Below are 21,954 nucleotides of genomic sequence, written 5' to 3' on the forward strand. Positions count from 1 at the left end.
TACAGTGGTTAGCACTGCTGCCTCACAGCGCCAGGGACCCGGGTTCAATGCTGGCCTCGGGTCACTGTCTGTGCAGAATCTGCACATTCTCCCCGTGTCTGCGTGGGTTTCCTCCGGGTGCTCCGGTTTCCTCCCACAGTCCAAAGATGTGTTGGTTAGGTGGATTGTCCATGCTAAATTTACCCTCAGTGTCAGGGGGATTAACAGGGTAAATACTTGTGGTTACGGGTATAGAGCCAGGCTGGGATTGTTGTCCGTGCACAGAATCACAGCAATAGCTCTTCGGCCCATTGAGTCTTCACTGACGCATGAAATGCCCCGGCCTGCCCACCTAATCCCACTTGCCAGCACTTGGCCCATAGCCTTGAATGTTATGACGTGCCAAGGACTCACCCAGGTACTTTTTAAAGGGTGTGAGGCATCCCGCCTCCACCACCCTCCCAGGCAGCACATTCCAGACCGTCACCACCCCCTGAGTAAAACAGTTTTTCTTTAATCCCCCCTAATCCTCCCACCCTTCACTTTTAACTTGTGTCCACTTGTAACTGACCCTACAACTAAGGGGAACAGCTGTTCCCTATCCACCCTGTCCATGCCCCTCATAATCTTGAACACCTCAATCAGGTCACCCCTCAGTCTTCTCTGCTCCAATGAAAACAACCCAAGTCTATCCAACCTCTCTTCATAACTTAAATGTTCCATCCCAGGCAGCATCCTGGTGAATCACCTCTGCACCCCCTCCACTGCGTTCAAATCGTTCCAATAATGCGGCAACCAGAACTGCACACAGTATTCCAGCTGTGGCCTCACCAAAGTTCTATACAACTCCATCATGACCTCTCTGCTTTTGTAATCTGTACCCCGATTGATAAAGGTGAGTGTGCCCTATGCCTTTTTCACCTCCCTTTTAACCTGCCTTTCCGCCTTCAGAGATCTATGGCCAAACATGCTAAAGTCCCTTTGTTCTTCGGAGCAGGCTCGATGGGCCGAATGGCCTCCTTCTGCACTGTAGGATTCTGAGATTCTTTCTTCTTTCAACTTGTTCAGCCATTCTAGCATTACCACGCCACTTCCTAAATATACTTCTATCTCCTCACTTCCCCTTTGTTAATGGGGGGTGGGAGGTGGCGGGTGGGGTGGGGCGGGGGGGGTGAGGGGGTTGGGGTTGGGTGGAGGATGTGGGGGGATCTCATGTAATTTGTGGATCCGCCCTGTATAAAACGGTATGGATATATATGCTGCAGATAGATCACTTTTCCCAAACCTCATTCAGTCATGGCCATGGGGATGAGACGTGTTGCCAATAAGGAGAAGGTTCTGTTAACTGATAACTAAAATAGACAAAATAGGGAAGTGCGGCTCAGGGGCATTTAATCATTTAATAAAAGGATAGATATTCTTGTGTGACGATGGTGCAGTCTTTTCAATGCAAGCTCAGTGACATCTCTGACAGTGTTGCTCGGGACGTGATCTGCTCAGAACGAACATGCGACAGCCCTTGGGGATCGGATGAATCATTCAGGGGAAAGGGTCGGCTGGCAGATTGAGGCGCGGGACCCCTTCATGTGTTAATTTATTTTTTTAAATGCCATTGCATTTGCACCTGGACAGGGACATCAGCTTTAGGAGGATGCTGCCATCGAGTGTTCCATTCTCAAACTCTTTCACTGCTGGTGTCAGTCCACGAGAGGTGGGCCATCCACACAAGGAGGGAAGGTTCAGGCGGGAACTCACCGGGAGCCTGTGCTGAACAACCCAGCAGCTAGGGGTGACATTTCAGCGGCACGGTGGCACAGTGGTTAACACTGCTGCCTCACAGCGCCAGGGATCCGGGTTCGATTCCCAGCTTCCGTCACTGTCTGTGTGGAGTTTGCACGTTCTCCCCGTGTCTGCGTGGGTTTCTTCTGCGTGTTCCGGTTTCCTCCCACAGTCCGAAGGATGTGAAGGTTAGTTGGATTGGCCATAGAAAATTGCCCCTTAGTGTCAGCAGGACAAGCAGAGTTAGTAAGTGGAGTTATGAGGATAGGGCCTGGGTGGGATTGTGGTTGGTGGCCGAATGGCCTCCTTCTGCGCTGTAGGGATTCTATGATTCTATTCTATGACATGTATTTTCACGTTGAATTAAACTTCTTTGCTTGAGGGCATTTAATAACATAGCCGGCCTGTCTGTCTATCTATCTGCCTGCCATGTCCATCTACTTATCTCTCTCTATGCCTGTCTGTCTATTTTTCTTTCCCTCCATTCATCCATCAGCTCACCTCTCCATTCAGCTGTCTCCCTAACAATCAACCAAACTGTCTCTATCTGTCTGTCTATCTATTTCTCTATCTCTATTCATCTATCTATCTATCTATCTATCTATCTATCTATCTATCTATCTATCTATCTATCTATCTATCTATCTATCTATCTATCTATCTATCTATCTATCTATCTATCTATCTATCTATCTATCTATCTGTCTGTCTGTCTGTCTGTCTGTCTGTCTGTCTGTCTGTCTGTCTGTCTGTCTGTCTGTCTGTCTGTCTGTCTGTCTGTCTGTCTATCTATCTATCTATCTATCTATCTATCTATCTATCCATCTCTCTGCATATCCATCTCTTGGCATATCCGTCTCTCGGTATATCCGTCTCTCGGCATATCCCTCTCTCGGCATATCCGTCTCTCTGCATATCCGTCTCTCGGCATATCTCTCTCTCAGCCTATCTATCTATCTAGGTGAGGAGAATTTTTTTCACCCAGAGGGTGGTGAATGTGTGGAATTCACTACCACAGAAAGTAGTTGAGGCCAAAACGTCTGATTTCAAGAAGAAATTAGATATCGTTCTTGGGGCTAAAGGGATCGAGGGATATGGGGGAAAGGGGAGGGAATCAGGATATTGACTTCAATGATCAGCAATGGTCAAAATGAAAGGCAGAGCAGGCTCAAAGGGCCGAATGGCCTACTCCTCCTTCTATCTATTTATTCCCCTCCTACTTCCTCATTTTTTTCTGAATAATCTGACAATTTCGTGAGTGGAGTTTATCAGATGACTGTTGGGTGAACTCAGCAGATCGCACCGATATTCTCCTCTCTGGTGATTTGTGACTTCCTCAAATAACAATCAAGACAGGCTTCGCCAGACACATTCAACAGTGTAAATCACCCATACCCGCACTCACTGATCACTATGAACTTAGACAGCTGCTTATCCTTAATGATAGATCCCAGCCACTTCCTTACAACTGACAGAGATTCCCCAAACTTGATTTACTCCACTGCCAATCTTTCAACGCAAATGACTCCACTGAATTTGGGCCCCTGATCTCACTTTCAGGTTGCTCTGCTGTGAAAGTGGACACAAGACATTCATTAACAACTCTCCCATTTCCTTATTGTCGATTATAGTCCACTGCGTAGGTGTTTGAACTTGTCTCACATTCTTCTCACAAAGCACTATATCGACCCAACCTCACACTGCCCATTTTCAGATCAGTTTATTCATAGGCCCTTCTTGATCCTCTTTTTACTCCATGAGTAACAAAAGTTTTTTAAAGTTTAATGTTTATTTATTAGTGTCCACAGATTCCGAAATGCATCAGGACAGGTTGATGAGGTGATCGGGGAATGTGGAATCTTTTCATTTATTAGCAGTGGTACAGAATATAAGAGTAGGGAGGTTATGCTGGAATTGTATAAAACATTAGTTGGGCCACAACATGAGCGCTTTGTACAGCTCTGGTTGCCTTGTCACAGAAAGGATACAGTTTCACTCAAGAGGGTGCAGGGAAGATTTATGAGGATGTTGTCACCCAGGACTGGGAAATTGCAGCTATGAGGGAAAGTTTGAAGTTTAAATTTATTTATTAGTGTCACAAGTAGGCTTACACTAACACTACAATGAAGTTACTGTGAAAATCCCCTAGTCGCCACACTCCGGCGCCTGTTCAGGTACACTGTGGGAGAATTTAGCATGACCAATGAACCTAACCAGCACGCCTTTCAGACTGTGGGAGGAAACCGGAGCACCCGGAGGAAACTCACGCAGACACGGGGAGAACGTGCAGACTCCACACAGACGGTGACCCAAGGCCAGAATCAAACCCAAGTCCCTGTTGCTATGGGACAGCAAGTTCAGCCACTGTACACTGTGCCGGCCTTTGCTGCTGTTATTTTTAACATGTTGTTATTTTTAGGAGAGTTGCCTTTGGGATTGTTTCTTTTTTTTTAGCATTTGAGTACTTTGCTTTGGTTGAACTAGTGAGGAAGGGGATACAACAAAGAGGAACGGAATAATCTTATTTTAACTGTCCCTTTCTTGTGACAATGGACAGCGAGAAACTGGATGTTATAGATTTACCTCCGAATTGAAACTGCAATTGAACCTGGAACTATACAGAATCCGAATCTAACTGCTGCAACATACCATGGGGTGAAGTCAGAGAAAGTAACACTGCTGGGTTAGGAAGAACTCTGAAGTTAATCAGAACAATGAGAGTGAACATTTTAAAATGTCAGCCTTTTTAAAGTTTGTTTATTAGTGTCAGAAGTCGGCTTGCATTAACACTGCAATGAAGCGACTGTAAAATTCCCCTTCCCCTTTCTCTCTGGTTAAACCGATGGGGCACCACAATGGCACAGTGGTTAGCACTACCGCCTCACAGCGCCAGAGACCCGGGTTCAATTCCCGGCTTGGGTCTCTGTCTGTGTGGAGTTTGCACATTCTCCCCATGTCTGCGTGGGTGTCCTCCGGGTACTCCGGTTTCCTCCCACAGTCCAAAGATGTGTGGGTTAGGTGGATTGGCCATGCTAAATTGCCCCTTAGCGTCAGGGGGATCAGCTACGGGAAGTGCATGGAGTTATGGGAATAGGACCTGGGTGGGATTGTGGTTGGTGCAGATTCAATGGGCTCAATAGCCTCCTTCTATCTGTAGGATTCTATGAAAATCCACACTCCGGTGCCTGTTCGGATAACACAGAGGGAGAATTTAGCATGGCCAATATACCTAACCAGCATGTCTTTCAGACTGTGGGAGGAAACTGGAGCACGCAGAGGAAACCCACGCAGACAATGTGCAGACACTGTCCAGTCAGTGACTCAACAAATTGAACCTGGGTCCCTGGAGCTCTGAGGCAGCAGTGCGAATCACTGCGTCAACATGCCCACTGTAACTAGGTAGGGACAGGATGGAGCCATATCTTTGATACCTCAGTTATGTTTTTTTCTAATTAATTCCATGGACATGGGCATCGCTGGCTGGCCAGCATTTGTTGCCCAGCCCTAGTTGCCCTTGGAGGGAAGTTGAGAGTCAACCATATTGCAGTGGCTCTGGAGTCACATGTAGGCCAGACCAGGTACAGATGGCAGATTTCCCTCCCGAAAGGTCATTCGTGAACCAGGTGGGTTTTTCCGACAATCAACAATGGTTTCAAGGTCATCAGTGGATTCTTAATTCCTGATATTTTTTAGTGAATTCAAATTCCACCATCTGCCATGGTGGGATTTGAACCCGGGCCCCCAGAACATTAGCTGAGTTTTTGGATTAATAATCTGGCGATAGGACCAATAAGCCGTCGCTTCCCCATGTTGGTGCCAAGGCGGCTGAATATTGGGCCCAGCGGGCAACGGGCAAGCCAGGGGTCACCGCATGCTTAAGCCTTGTCCCAGTGGCCAGTATTGACACTGCTTACAGGTTGGCTATCAGCGAGGGGCTGCTGAAGTACTTTATTACTGCTGAGACGTGTCTGCTTGGGATTTGAGCGTTTTGTTGGGAGTTTGATCCAGATTGAGAGTCAACCGGCTCCCAGTGTATTTTCTAATGGTGTCAATGCTTGCTGTTCGTGCAGTTACAGCCAGGAACCAGTTTACAGAAGTGACCCTCACTGCTTTTGCTGGGGCGGAGGTGCTACTCCCTTGTCAGGTAACAGGGAACAACTCAACATTGGTGCAAATTGCCTGGAGGAAAGATGCTGAAAATACTTTCTTCATTGTATATCACCATAAACGTGGGGTCAACAACTCAAATCCACATGATTCCAGTCGGATAGTTTTCAGAAACAATTCCCTATTGGATGCATCCATTCTATTAAAGTCTTTGCAGATGCAGGATGAGGGAATGTATACGTGTGAGCTCATTTTATTCCCTGAGGGAAATCATGAAGAAAAATGAATTTGACAGTTCTAGGTATGTATTTTCCCAGGAGTGTTGTTGCTGTGTGAGGGTAAGTGTAATAAGAGAGGGGGGGGAATGGGGACAATGTATTGGATTGTGCGTCCTGGTGAAAACTTAATGGTCGGTATTTTACAACCTCGCCCGCCCGAGGTTTGTAAGATCCCGCCCAAGGCCAACAGGGAATGCCGTCCTGCCAGCCTCGCCTGCCCCAGAATCGGGTGGGCGAGGCGGTACAATTCCGGCAATTATCTCTGCAATCATCACCAGAATATTGCTGCATCATTCTAATGTTTGAATCCAGTCACATTCCAGCTCATGGTGTTCTCATCGAGTTATTAATGGTGAGTGCTTGCTGAGCAGTTGGGAATGGAAGTTGGGAGGGTTGTTTTAAAATGGATTGATGTGCGTCATGTTTGGTTTCTCCAGTTACTGGCAGTGACATCCTGTAACAGGAACCCAGTGGTGGACTGCTCTGAGCAATCAATCTCTGGCAATCTCTAACTGACGGGAACGTGAGGTGAGGGAAATCCCCAGAACTGGAGAATTTTGGGAGGCACCTCTACACTTAGCCCATGTTACTTTCCAAATCACTTCACTTCCTCTGTCAGAGACAAAGGTCCTCCCCTGTCTTCTTCAAACTAACACAGCTCTGTGACACTCGCTCTCAATCTGTCCCCAATTCATTCGCTTCCATAGTCCCGCTTTGCCACAGATTCATTGCTCTGAGTTGTCCTTTAGCCTGTAGATCATCATAGTGTCCTGGTCTGAAGTGTGATAGAATCCTTATGTGCAGAAGGAGGACATTCGCCCCATCGAGTCTGCACCGACAACAATCCCACCCCAGGCCCTAACCCCACAACCCCACACATTTACCCCGCTGATCCCTCTGACATACACATCTCGGGGCAATTTAGCATGGTCAATCCATCAAACCTGCACATCTTTGGGCTGTGGGAGGAAAACGGAGCACCCAGAGGAAGCCCGCGCAGACACGAGGAGAATGTGCAGACTCTGCACAGACAGTGACCCAAGCCAGGATTCGAACCCGGGTCCCTGGTGCTGTGAGGCAGCAGTGTTAACCACTGTGCCACCGTGTCGCCCATGTCACCTGCCCCTTCCCCACAGCATGACACCAAAGTTTTTATTTCATCCAGAGGCGAGGACCCAAATCACACCTCCCATTGACACAGGCCCAGGCTAAAGATCCCATTGCTGCAAACTAGATTAAGCTTCCACCATAGAGATGTCTCTGTCTGGACTCTGAAATATCACCAGTGTTTTGATACCATTGCACAGCTTCCTCCTAACATCTATCGATGGTTTCAGAAACCCAGCCAGCCCAGTTTTTCACACACCTTGCTACATTTCTAATCCACCTCGAGAAACCACTCTGCTCCGAATATTTCCCTCGTTCCTGAAGCACACCTCCCACTCCTCCATCGGAAGCATTCTTTCCAGATGTAGCACAACTTGTATGGTTCCTGCTCTGCCCAAAAACAGAACAGAAAGGGTCGTGAACAAGTCCCAGTCCATAACGCAGACCAGCCTCCCATCCATTGACTCTGCCTACACTTCCCGCGGCCTCGCAAAAGTAGCCAGCATAACCAAAGACCCCTCACACCCTGGACATATGCTCATCCACCTTCTTCCATCGGGAAAAGGATGCAAAAATCATAGAATCCCTACAGTGCAGAAGGAGGCCATTTGGCCCATCGAGTCTGCACCGACCACAATCCCATCCAGGCCCTATGCATATAACTCTATACATTTACCCGAGTGTGGTGAACCATCGTTGGTTCCCACTGGATAGTACTGAGCCAGGGGCTAGCCAGTACTACAAGGATGTACATATGTTGCTGTTGGGGTTAGGGTGGGGTTGTTACACCTTTGTACTGTAGTGTTGTGGCACATCCCAGTCGGGCTCCGCCTCCTGGGAGAGGTATAAGAGTCCCTACTCTGGCCGGGACCCCTTCAGTCTGGGATAGTGTATATAATTACTGGCTGCTTCATTACAGTAAATAAAAGCCTTTCATTTACCGAGCTTCAGGCCTCGTGTTTGAGTAGCGCATCACCGAGCTAATCCCCTGATACTAAGGGACAATTTAGCATGACCAATCCATCTAACCAGCACATCTTTGGACTTTGGGAGGAAACCGGAGCACCCGGAGGAAACCCACGCAGACACGGGGAGAACGTGCAAACTCCACACAGACAGTGACCCAAGCCGGGAATCGAACCCTGGTCCCTGGCGCTGTGAAGCAGCAGTGATTCCCACTGTCTGAGGTCACATACCAACTGACTCAAGAACAGCTTCTTCCCTGCTGCCATCAGATTTTTGAACATCCTAGATATGACTGTAACACTACATTCTGCACCCTCTCCTTTCCCTCTCTATGAACGGTATGCTTTGTCTGTATAGCGCACAAGAAACAATATTTTTCACTGTGTACTAATACATGTGACAACAATAAATCAAATCAAAATCAATGCACCCTCACCCCGAGCTCGCAACTGCTGCCCCAACCCTACCACTCTCTCTCCTCGCCCATGCCCATCTCCTCACCCCCAGCCCTATCACTCCCACACCCCCTCCTTACCACCACCCCTCATCCTCACCCCCACACATCATCATCTCCACCACCCTCCCACCCTCATCTGTCCAACCATCCGCCAACGTATCCCCCAGTATCACCACCCCTCCTCACCACCACATCCCCCACACCCACGTGCCTCCCTCCTCACCCACTCCCATCTCCTCACCCCCAGCCCCCTCACTCCCACACCCCCTTCCCTTATGCTCACCACTAGTCATTCCCAGGCCCATCGTCTGAAGGCCCATCTTCTTGCACCATTTGCGATGCATTAACACAGGACTCTAACTGAGATCAATAACTGAATGAAAAACAACCACCTTACCTATTGTCTTCCTGCTCATTCCATCCTTTCTCACAATGTCTTTTTCCCTCGTTCATAAGACCATCGGACCATAAGGCATCGGAGCAGAATTAAGCCACTCGGCCCATCGAGTCTGCTCCGCCATTCAATCATGGCTGAGATTTTTCTCATCCGAATTCTTCTGCTTTTTCCCCATAACCCCTGATCCCCTTATTAATCAAGAACCTATCTATCTCTGTCTTAAAGACACTCAATGACCTGGCCTCCACAGCCTTCTGAGGCAAAGATTCCTTGCTTACAGACTTCAGTTTTCTCTCTTTCTATAATATCATCCATCATACAGTTGATGGGCACATAGAAATATTCATCTGGTTCATAAGACCATAAGATGTAGGAGCAGGAGTAGGCCATTTGACCCATCGGGTCTTCTCTGCCATTCAATGATATCAAGACTGACCTGATGTGATAATCCTCAATTCTATTTTCCCACCTTATCCCCATAACCCTTGATTCCCTGAGTGATTAAATATCTGTCTGTCTCAGCCTTGAGCATTAATGACCCAGCCTCTGCAGCCCTCTGCAGTAAAGAATTCCACAGATTCACCCCACTCTGCAAGAAGAAATTCCTCCTCATCTGTCTTCAATGGGTGACCCCCTTAGATTCATTGCATCATAGAATCCCTAAAGTGCAGAAGGAGGCCATTCAGCCCATCGAGTCTGCACTGACAACAATCCCACCCAGGCCCTATCCCGAAACCCTACATATTTACCCCACTAATCCCTCTAACATACATACCCCAGGACACTAAGGGACAATTTAGCATGGCCAATCAACCTAACGCACACGTCTTTGGACTGTGGAGGAAACCAGAACACCCAGTGGAAACCCACTCAGAGAAGGGGAGAGCGTGCAAACCCCACGCAGGCAGTGATCCAAGCCGGGATTTGAACCCATGTCCCTGGAGCTGTGAGGCAGCAGTGCTAACCACTGTGCCACCGTGCCGCCCCTTACTCTGAGATTATGCCATTTGGTCCTAGACAGTCCACAAGAGGAAACAACTTCTCAGCATCTACCCTGTCCAGCCCCCTGAGAATCCAACACGTCTCAATAAGGTCGCTTCTCATTCTTCTAAACTCAAATGAGTAAAGGCCGAATCTACTCAATCTCTCCACTTCCTCCAGTATAAATTTGATTGAGTCTTTTGAAAGGGAAACCAAGAAGGTAGATGAGGGCAGTGCAGCTAATGTTGTCTACATGGACTTTAACAAGACCTTTGACAGGGTACCACATGGTAGATTATTGCATGAGTTTAAATCTCATGGGATCCAGGGTGATGGAGCCAAAATACAAAATTGGTTTGATGACAGATGCTAGGGTGTGGTTGTGGAGGGTTATTTTGCGAACTGGAGGCCTGTGACCAGCGGTGTGCCTCAGGAATCAGTGCTGGGTCCACTGTTATTTGCCACTTTTACTCATGATTTGGATGAAAACTTAGGAGGCATGTCTAGTAAGTTTGCAGATGACACGAAGATTGGTGGCATAGTGGACAGTGAAGAATGTTATCTAGGATTGCAAGGGATCTTGACCAATTGGGCCAGTTGGCTGACGAATGGCAGATGGAGTTTAATTTAGATAAATGTGAGGTGATGCATTCTGGTAGATTGAAGCAGGGAGGACTTACTCAGTTTATGGTAGGGCGTTTGGGAGAGTTATAGAACAAAGAGATCTCGGGATACAGGTTTATATTTCCTTGAAAGTGGAGTCACAGATGGGCAGAGTGGTGAAGAAGGTATTCAGCGTGCTTAGTTTCATTGGTCAGAACATTGAATACAGGAGTTGGAACGTCTTTGAAGTTGTCCAAGACATTGCTAAGGCCACGCTTGGAATACTGTGTACAATTCTGGTCACCCTCTTATAGAAAGGATATTATTAAATGAGAAAGAGTGCAAAAAAGATTTACTCGGATGCGACTGGAACTTGATGGTTTGAGTTATAATGAGAGGCTGGATAAGCTGAGACTTTTTTCTCTGGAGCATCGGAGGCTGAGGGGTGATCTTATAGAGGTCTATAAAATAATGAGGGGCATAGATCAGCTAGATAGCCAATATCTTTTCCCAAAAGGGGAGTCTAAAACTAGAGGGCATAGGTTTAAGGTGAGAGGGGAGAGATACAAAAGGGTCCAGAGGGGCACTTTTTTCACATGGAGGGTGGTGAGTGTGTGGAACAAGCTGCCAGGGGTAATAGCAGAGGCGGGTACAATTTTATCTTTTAAAAAGCATTTAGACTGTCACATGGGTAAGATGGGTATAGAGGGATATGGGCCAAACATGGGCAATTGGGACTGGCTTAGGAGTTAAAAAAAGGAGCGGCATGGACAAGTTGGCCAAAGGGCCTGTTCCATCCTGCAAACCTTGTTGAGTCTATGACTCTATGACCTCATTGAAAATTTTGTGGAAATTCAAATATATTACATTAACTGGTTTCCCTATATCTATCCTTCTCATTGCCATCACAAAGAAATTTTTCAGCCATGATTTTTCCTTCATGAAGCCATGCTGACTGCTTGATGATATTGTGTATTTTTAAATGCTCTGCTATTACATCCTTTGTAATGAACTTTTTCCCAGTGACAGATGTTAGGCTTTAGATACCTGCTGTTTTGTCTCCCACCCTTTCTATAGGGATGTTACATTGGCAGTTTTCCAATTCTCTGGGATTTTTCAAGACTTTAAGGATTCTTGGAAGATTACTAGCAATGCATCCACTATCTCTGCAGCTACTACCTTTAATATCCTAAGGTGCAGCCCATCTCGTCCAGGGGACTTATCGACCTTTAGGTCCATTAGTTTCCCTCGTGCTTTCTCTCTATTGATAGCTATTGTATTATTTCCTCTCCCATCCTGCCCCTTTTGTCCCTTCATTCTGTCATATATTTGAATGCAATTAGTGCATTGTAGCATTGTAGAGTGTTGTCCCCTAGAACCAGCAGACATAGATTAAAGATAAGTGGCAGAAGGGGACTTGAGGAAGAACGTCCTGATGCAGAAGGTGGTAGGTCTCTGGAATACATTACCCATATTTGGTGGTGGATGCAGAGACCCAAAACGCTTTTGAAAAATACCTGGACCTTCAATTTAAGTGCTGTCAGGTACAGGGATATGGGCCGAGTGCGGGAATGTGGGCACCTGGGTGTCCTTGGGCTGGCATGGATAAGATAGGCTGAATATCCTCAGACTGTGTTATAACCTTTCTATGGTTCCATGTAAGACTGGTGTTAAGTATTTATTTAACTGCTCTATCATTTTCTGGTCACCCATTATTATTTCCCCAGTTTGATTCTCGAAGCGCGCTCTGCTCACTTTGCTCTCTCTCTTCCTTTCTATATATTTAAATAATCTCATACTGACTGATTTTTTAATATATATTTCTTTCTGGATAACATACAGAGTTATATTATTTGCTCGTTTACCGTCACAGTTTATCTTTTCCCTCTGTTATTTTTGGTCATCTTTTTTGGCTTTTGAAACTTTCCCAATCCTCTGACTAATTTTTGCAATATTTTCTGCTTTTTTCTTTAACTTTAATACTATCCTTATCTTCTTTGTTCTATTCTGAGATATGTTCTTTTATCCCCTTCCTAGAATCCTTCTTCACTGGGATATACCTTTGTTGAGAGTTACAGATTATTTTCGACTATTGGTGGCACAGTGACACAGTGGTTAGCACTGCCGCCTCACAGCACCAGGGGCCCAGGTTCGATTCCTGGCTTGGGTCACTGTGTGGAGTTTGTACATTTTCCCCGTGCCTGTGTGGGTTTTCTCCGGGTGCTCCAGTTTCCTCCCACAGTGCAAAGATGTGTGGGCTAGGTTGAGTGGCCATGTTAAATTGCCCCTTAATGTCCCAGGATATGTATTTTAGAGGGATTAGTGGGGTAAGTATGTGGGGTTTCGGGGATAGGGCCTGGGGTGAGATTGTTGTCAGTGCAGACTCGATGGGCCCAATGGCCTCCTTCTCAGTTTCCTCTCACAATGTGTGAGGTTAGGTGGATTGACCATGCTAAATTGATCCTTAGTGTCAGGTGGTCCAGTTGGGGTAAATGCATGGGGTTATGGGAATAGGCTTGGGTGGGATTGTGGTCGGTGCGGACTCGATGGGCTGAATGGCTTCATTCTGCACTCGAGGGATTCTATGATTCTATGAATGACTGCCATTGCTGATCAGCCAACTTTTCTGATTGGCTCGTTTCCCAGTCCACTCCAGTCAGCTCTGTCCCAATTGCTTTGTAATTACACTTACTTAAGTTTGGCACAGTTGTTTTTGACCCAAGGCCTTCATTCTCAAACTGAATGCTAAATTCTACCATGTCATGGTCACTCTTTCCTATGGGACCCTTTACTCTGAGACTGTTAATTAAACCAGCCTCATTGCACATTACCAGATCCAAAATACCTCTGGTTGGATCCAACACATATTGTACAAGGAAACTGTCCCCAATCCATTAGCCAGAATTCTCCGGCTGTTCACGCCGATGGGATTCTCCAGTCCCGCTCGCAGCACACCCCCACCCGGGGGTTTCCTGCCGGTGTGGGATGATGGCAATGTGAATTCCAATCGACAACAGAGAATCCCACCGCTAACAAACAACACGGCCCCTCCCACTGGCGGGAAACACGTAGCTCGGAAGCCAGAGAATCTCACCTTTTGCACATATTCTTCCTCATGGCTGCCTCTGCCAATTTGAGTTTTGCAACCCACATGAAAATTAAAGTCAGCCACGATTGATGCACTTTTCTTTTACATTTTTACGTGCCCTCATTATCTCCTGATTTATTCTCTGTCCGACAGTATCACTACCACTAGGGGGCTTATAGACTACTCCCACCGGTATGTTCTTCCCCTTGTTATTTCGTACCTCCACCCAAATGGATTCTACACCTTCTGATCCAAGATCTTTTCTTGCTTTTGTACTTATTCCATCTCATACTAACAAAGCGACCCCATTACTCTTTCCTTCCTGCCTATCCTTACAACATTTTCATACTTCTGTCACATAGCTCCCAGCTTTATCTCCCTGTAACCATGACTCTATAATGGCTATAAGATCACACCCATTAACCTCAATTTCTGCCGTTAATTCAGTTAATTTGTGCTGAATAATACCTGCATTTACCTAAAGAGACATTAACTCATGTTTGTGCTCCAGACAAGTTACAAACTACTGATATGTTTGAAACTGACTTTGAAACCGCAGAGGGCTGTAGAGACTGGGTCATTAAGTGTGTTCAAGGCTGAGATAGAAAGATTTTAATCAGTAAGGGTAAAGGACGTTTCCAAATTGAAAACAATCACATTACTTATTATATTCCTGCTCATTCCTTATGTTTTACAATGTCTTCTTCCCTCTTTCTCACTTTCCCTCTTTGTTTCTCTTTCTTCCGATAACATATCCATCATACCTTTGGGCTATTTGACACTTTGGGACATAGAAATATTCATCTGTTTCATGTTTCTGTTCTATATTAATTACAAGATATTGTCATGTTTAAAACTGGCATTGAATCTATTTCTTGTTAATCTCCCCCAAGTAAATCCCATCAACTCAGCGACACCGATTCCTGCAACAGCTGGCCTTTCAGAATTGCCTGTGGCAAGATGTGTTTCAGCCAATGGGAACCCGCCAGCCGGGATCAGGTGGATTTCCAATCTCCATGGAAACTATACAACAACCGAGATTAAAAGCGACAATGGAACAACAACTGTCACCAGACTGTACGAGGTGGCACCCACTCGATCCACTGATGGTCAAGAAGTGACTTGTGTTATCTCCCACCCAGCACCACAGAGCACCATTCCGTTCACAATAAAACTGTCCATCCTCTGTAAGTCCCCTGTACAAATATATTTTCTACAAATATGTAAAACGAAAAAGAGTGGCGAAAGTAAACATGGGTCCTTTAGAGGATGAGAAGGTGGATGTAATAACTGGAAATGAGAAAATAGCTGAGGCATTGAACAGGTATTTTGTGTCGGTCTTCACAGTGGAAGACACAAATAACATGCCAAAAATTGATGACAGAAAGGCTATGGCAGGTGAGAAACTAGAAACTATCATTATCACGAAGAGGCAGTGTTGGGCAAGTTCATGGGGCTAAAGGTAGACAAGTCTCCTGGTCCTGATGGAATGCATCCCAGGGTACTAAAAAAGATGGCGGGGGAAATAGCAAATGCAGGTGCTGCAGGTAATTAAGAAGGCAAATGGAATTTTGTCCTTCATTGCTAGAGGGATGGAGTTGAAAAACAGCGAGATTATGTTGCAGCTGTATAAGGTGCTGGTGAGGCCACACCTGGAGTACTGTGCACAGTTTTTTCCTCGTTACTTGAGAAAGGATATACTGGCACTACCTCGAGGGGGTGCAGAGGAGATTCACTCGGTTGATTCCGGAGTTGAGAGGGTGGGCTTATGAGGAGAGACTGAGTAGACTGGGGCTATACTCATTGGAATTCCGCAGAATGAGGGGAGATCTTATAAAAACATATGAGATTATGAAGGGAATAGATAAGATAGAAGCAGGGAAGTTGTTTCCACTGGTGGGTGGAACTAGAACTAGGGGGAATAGCCTCAAAATAAGGGGAAGCAGATTTAGGACTGAGTTGAGGAGGAACGTCTTCACACAAATGGTTGTGAATCTGTGGCATTCCCTGCCCAGTGAAGCAGTTGAGGCTGCCTCATTGAATGTTTTTAAGGCAAGGATAGATACATTTTTGAAAAGTAAAGGAATTAAGGGTTCTGGTGAGCGGTCGGGTAAATGGAGCTGAGTCCACAAAAAGATCAGCCATGATCTGATTGAACAAAGAACAAAGAACAAAGAACAATACAGCACAGGAACAGGCCCTTCGGCCCTCCAAGCCTGCGCCGTTCATGTGCCCACTACACCATTCTTTTGTATCCCTCTATTCCCAGTCTGTTCATCTGGCTATCTAGATAAGTCTTAAACGATCCCAGCGTGTCCGCCTCAATCACCTTGCTTGGCAGTGCATTCCAGGCCCCCACCACCCTCTGTGTAAAATACATCCCCCTGACATCTGTGTTGAACCTTGCCCCCCTCACCTTGAACCCGTGACCCCTTGTGTTTGTCACCTCCGACCTGGGAAAATCCTTCCCACTGTTCACCCTCTCTCTGCCCTTCATAATTTCATACACCTCTATTAGGTCGCCACTCATCCTCCGTCTTTCCACAGAGAACAACCCCAGTTTACCCAATCTCTCCTCATAGCTAAGACCCTCCATACCACGCAACATCCTGGTAAACCTTCTCTGTACTCTCTCCAAAGCCTCCACGTCCATCTGGTAGTGTGGCGACCAGAACTGGATGCGGTATTCCAAATGTGGCCTAACCATCGTTCTATACAGCTGCAACATCATATGCTAACTTTTATATACTATGCCCCGTCCAATAAAGGCAAGCATGCCATATGCCTTCTTCACCACCCTCTCCACCTGTGCTGCCACCTTTAAGGATCTGTGGACTTGTACACCCAGGTTCCACTGTGTGTCTATACTCCTGATGGTTCTGCCATTTATTGTATAGCTCCCCCTTACATTAGATCTACCGAAATGCATCACTTCGCATTTATCTGGATTAAATTCCATCTGCCATTTCTCCACCAAATGTTCCAGCCTATCTATATCCTGCTGTATTCTCTGACAATGTTCATCACTATCCACGACTCCAGCAATCTTCGTGTCGTCCGCAAACTTACTGATCACACCAGTTACATCTTCCTCCAAATCATTTATATATATCACAAACAGCAGAGGTCCTGGTACAGAGCCCTGCGGAACACCACTAGTCACAGACCTCCAATTGAAAAAGACACCTCCACTGCGACCCTCTGTCTTCTATGGCTAAGCCAATTCTCCACCCATCTAGCTAGCTCACCTTTTATCCCGAGAGATTTAACCTTTTGCACCAGCCTGCCATGAGGGACCTTGTCAAACGCTTCACTAAAATCCATATAGACGACATCCACGGCCTTTCCCTCATCAATCGTTTTTGTCACCTCCTCAAAAACTCAACCAAATTTGTGAGGCATGACCTCCCTTGTACAAAACCATGCTGTCTATCACTAATGAGATTATTCAGTTCTAAATGCGCATATATCCTATCTCTAAGAATCTTCTCCAACAACTTCCCTACCATGGACGTCTATCTCACCGGCCTATAATTACCCGGGTTATCCTTGCTACCCTTCTTAAATAACGGGACCACATTTGCTATCCTCCAATCATCCGGGACTTCACCTGTGTTCAGTGAGGAGACAAAGATTTCTGTCAGAGGCCCAGCAATTGCATCTCTCGCCTCCCTGAGGAGTCGTGGATAGATGCCATCCGGCCCTGGGGATTTGTCTGTCTTAATGTTTCCTCAAAAGCCTAACACTTCCTCCCTTGTAATTGAGATTTTTTCTAACGGGTCAACACATCTCTCTGAGACAAGACCAGTCAACGCGTCCCTCTCATTTGTGAATACTGATGCAAAATATTCGTTTAGGATCTCACCTACTTCCTTTTGTTCTCAGCATAATTCCCCTCCTTTGTCCCTGAGAGGTCCGATTCTTTCCCTAACAACCCTCTTGGTCCTAACGTATGTATAAAATGCCTTAGGATTCTCCTTAATCCTGTCTGCCAAGGACATTTCGTGACCCCTTTTTGCCCTTCTAAGTCCCTGTTTGAGTTCTTTTCTACTTTCTTTGTATTCCTCCAGTGTTCCATCTGTTTTTAGCTGCCTGGACCTCATGAAAGCCTCTTTTTTCTTTTTGATTAGACCCACAATTTCACTGGTTATCCATGGCTCTCGAATCCTACCTTTCCCATCCTTCCTCTTTACAGGCACATGGCTGTCCTGCAGTCCTATCAACTGCTCCTTAAAAGACTCCCACATGCCAGATGTGGATTTACCCTCGAACAGCCTCTCCCAATCAACAGCCACCAAATCCTGCCTCATCCAGTTGTAGTTAGCCTTCCCCCAACTCAGTACCTTACCCATAGGACAACACTCATCTTTTTCCATTACTCTCCTAAAGTTTACATAATTGTGGTTACTATTTGCCACATGTTCCCCGACTGCAACTTTGATGACCTGACCGGACTCATTCCCCAGGACTAGGTCCAGTATAGCCCCCTCTCTAGTTGCACTGTCAACATATTGTTCCAAAGAACCTTCCTGTATGCATTTTATAAATTCTTCCCCGTCCAGGCCCCCAGCCCGAAGCGATTTCCAGTCTATGTGAGGGAAATTAAAATCTCCCACTACAACAGCCCTATTTTTTCTGCACCTGTCCAGAATCTCCTTACATATCCATTCCTCAACTTCCTGTGGGCTGTTGGGAGGCCTGTAGAATACCCCCAGCATAGTGACTGCGCCCTTCCTGTTTCTGAGCTCCACCCACAGTGACTCGTTACCTGACCCTTCCATATTGTCCACCCTCTGTACCGCTGTAATATGCTCCCGAGCCAGCATTGCTACTGCCCCACCTCTCCTTGCCCCTCCTCTGTCTCGCCTAAAACACTTGTACCCCGGAATATTCAGCTGCCAGTCCTGTCCTTCTTTTAACCAAGTCTCCGTCACTGCAACCACATCCAAGTTCCGCGCAAGCATTAAGGTTCCAAGCTCGTCTGTCTTGCCCGTGTCGCTCCTTACATCGAAGCAGATGCACTCCAGACCTCCAGGCCCACTGAGGTCATCCTCCCCCAGAACGCCCTTCCTCTTAGATAGCCTTGTCTTGTCCCCAACCTCGTCCCCAGCCTCTATGCTTATTGACCTATTGTTCCGATCCCCACCCCCCTGCCACATTAGTTTAAACCCACCCGAACCACACTAGCAAAACTCCCAGCTAGGATATTCGTACCCCTCCAGTTTAGGTGCAACCCGTCCTTCTTGTACAGGTGCCATCCTCTCTTGAAGACTTCCCAGTGATCCACAAATTCGAAACCCTCCCTCCTGCACCAGTCCTTTAGCCACGCGTTCAGCTGTGCAGTCCCCCTGTTCCTAGCCTCACTAGCTTGTGTCACTGGGAGTAGTCCAGAGGTCGCTACCCTAGAGGGCCTGCTTTTTAGCCTACTACCCAACTCCCCTGAATTGCTCTCGCAGGACATCCCTGCTCTTTCTGCCTACGTCATTTGCACCAATGTGGACAATGACGTCTGTCTGGTTACCCGCCTTTTTTAGGATGCTTCCTACCCGCTCAGAGGCATCCAGGATCCCGGCACCAGTGAGGCAGACCACCATCCTGGAGTCTCGTTCATGCCCACAGAACTGCCTGTCTAAGCCTCGAACCATTTCATCCCTCACTACTATTGCTCTCCTAGTTCCCCTCTTTCCCATCTGATCCACAGAGCCCGATTCCGTGCCAGTGACCTGGTCACCGTGGCTTACCCCTGGAGGCTCATCCGCCCTCCCCCCACACAGTATCCAAAATGGTATACTTATTTTGGAGGGGGACAACCACAGGGTTTACAATCACTGACTACTCTCTCCCTTCCTCTCTCCCGTCTGACACCCATCCCTTCCTGTTAAGGGGGACAACCACCGGGGTACTCTCTGGTACGTGACCTTTACCCTTCCTAACCGTGACCAACGTGCCTTCCTCCCGTGGCCCTGGTGTGACGACCTGCCTGTAATGTCTATCTATTAACTTCTCATTTTCCCTGACTAGAGTAAGGTCATCGATCCGCAGCTCCAGTTCCCTAACGCGGTCTCTCAGGAGCTGCAGTTCGACGCACCTGGCGCAGATATGGACTTCCGGGAGTCTAGGCGACTCCATAAACTCCCACATCCGACACCGACAGCAAAAAATTGGCCTCCCACTCATAATTACCCCTTTCTTTAAATTACTGGGTGAATGAAGAACTGTACCTACCCTGCCTCTGCCTGTTTACGCCGAAGCCCGATGAGCCAAAGCCCTTTAGCTCTCACTCTGCTCCCTGCTCACTCCGCTGCCCGCGACAACGCTGCCCGCTGAATGGTGGAGCAGGCTCGAGGGGCCAGATGGCCTACTCCTGCTCCTAGTTCTTATGTTCTTATGTTCTTATGTGCAAAGACAAATAGTTCAATCCAATTAGAGGTGCACCATAGCAAACTCCTGCTCAATTGGAACAGGATTAAATTTATCTCATTGAGTTTCTGGGTATCTGCAATGACAGGGTTTCTGGGAGGTTCGGAACGAGCGGTTTTGTTTGATTTCACCACCCGTCCATTTGTCAACCCCAACTGAATATATTAAATAAGTCAAAGACTAACATATTGTTCCAAAGCACAGATTTAAGCAATTATCCGATCAACGTACAGTTATTAAATCACTCGTTTTCAGAAATTTGAGGTTATTTTAACTTTGGCCAATTTGGTTCCACAACGCCTGTTCGGGTACACTGAGGGAGAATTTAGCATGTCCAATGCACCTAACCAGCACGTCTGTCAGACTGTGGGAGGAAACCGGAGCACCCGGAGGAAATCCACGCGGACAGGAGGAGAACATGCAAACTCCACACAGACAGAGACCCGAGGCCGGAATTGAACCTGGGTCCCTTACGCTGTGAGGCAACAGTGCTAACCACTGCACCACTGTGCCACCTCCTGTGTTCGACCACATGCTTGTGGTTCATTTGACATTGAAAGCAATCACTTTTTGATATTTTAAGATTGCATAGTTCATCCAGGTGCTCCGGTTTCCTCCCACAGTACAAAGATGTGCAAGTAAGATGGATTGGCCATGTTAAATTGCCCCTTAGTGTCAGTGGAACTATTGGGGTAAATATGTGGAGTTACGGGGATAAGGCCTGGGTGCGATTGTTGTCAGTGCAAGCTCGATGGGCCAAATGGTTGTATGATTCTATGTTTCTCTCGTTAATATAGTTTCTTGTTGCTGTGGCCACTTTGACACAAATACAAAGTTGGATTCTTTGCTATACTGGAAGCACTGACCACATGAACACAATCATTTCCCCCATAGATCCACCGGAAGTGACCATAATACGTGATGATGGCAACGGGGGTGTCAGCCTCAAATGTGTTGCGGAAGCCAATCCTCCAGCAGGAACCTATTCTTGGCGAGGGTAAACATGTGCTGAATTTATTGAGAATTTCATTGTGTATATTTCCGATCCTGTGGAGGTAATGGATTGTTCAGAATTTTGACATGCCATTAAACTGGGAAAACAGGTCTATCCCGGCAACCTCTCTCCACATGTCACTGTTTCCAGGGCAACATTGGTGAAAATGTGTTAGACACACACGGGAGTCAGAGCTGAATCTTCACTGGCTGCCGCTGGATGTATGTTTCAATGAGAAACAGTGAACTGAGAATCTGGATCCCGTGACCAGGTGGAAATAGATTGTCAGAGAAGAGCGAGGTCATTTCCTTAACCCATCATCATCAGATTGCACCTTCTGCTCCAGGAACACCAACTAGATTAAACAATAAAACAAACACAACTGGAGGTTTGTGTTTCATTGTGTGAGTTGTTGGAAAAAAAATGCGACAGTCTGAGTTGCCACTTTCAGCCCAGTGAAATGTCGCAACCACAAAATACAACTAAACCCAAAAAAAACATTTGTATTTCAGGGTCATGTATCCTTTGGCCACTTAACCGCTTAGTGAGCAGAACCAACATGACTTGTTACTGGCCCAAATCAACCACTCCCTCTCCCTCTCACCACAGGGCCACCTGCCACTTGTTCATCAGCTTTGCTTTCAATAAGCACTGACCTTTGTTCTCCGATTCACATATTCTGCTATCTTTGCCACTACTCGCACCTTCTTTAGTCCTTCATGCTACCATTAACACTCCCTTTGTCTTGTGTCCATTACACCTTTCATGAACTTCAACCTATGTCCATTACACCTTTCA

At 46.7% G+C, this 21,954-nt stretch overlaps 1 protein-coding gene across 1 annotated transcript; it reads left to right on the plus strand.

The window, feature by feature from the left end:
* Positions 1 to 1,409: 1,409 nt before the first annotated feature.
* LOC144508733 (poliovirus receptor homolog) lies at positions 1,410 to 21,163 on the plus strand. The gene is given in 5 exon segments (XM_078237041.1): positions 1,410 to 1,530; positions 5,829 to 6,143; positions 6,146 to 6,166; positions 14,636 to 14,929; positions 21,057 to 21,163. Coding segments are annotated over 5 exon segments (858 nt in total).
* The last annotated feature ends 791 nt before the right edge of the window (positions 21,164 to 21,954 follow it).

The sequence above is a fragment of the Mustelus asterias genome, chromosome 20 (assembly GCF_964213995.1).
Source record: "Mustelus asterias chromosome 20, sMusAst1.hap1.1, whole genome shotgun sequence".
Classification (NCBI taxonomy): domain Eukaryota; kingdom Metazoa; phylum Chordata; class Chondrichthyes; order Carcharhiniformes; family Triakidae; genus Mustelus; species Mustelus asterias.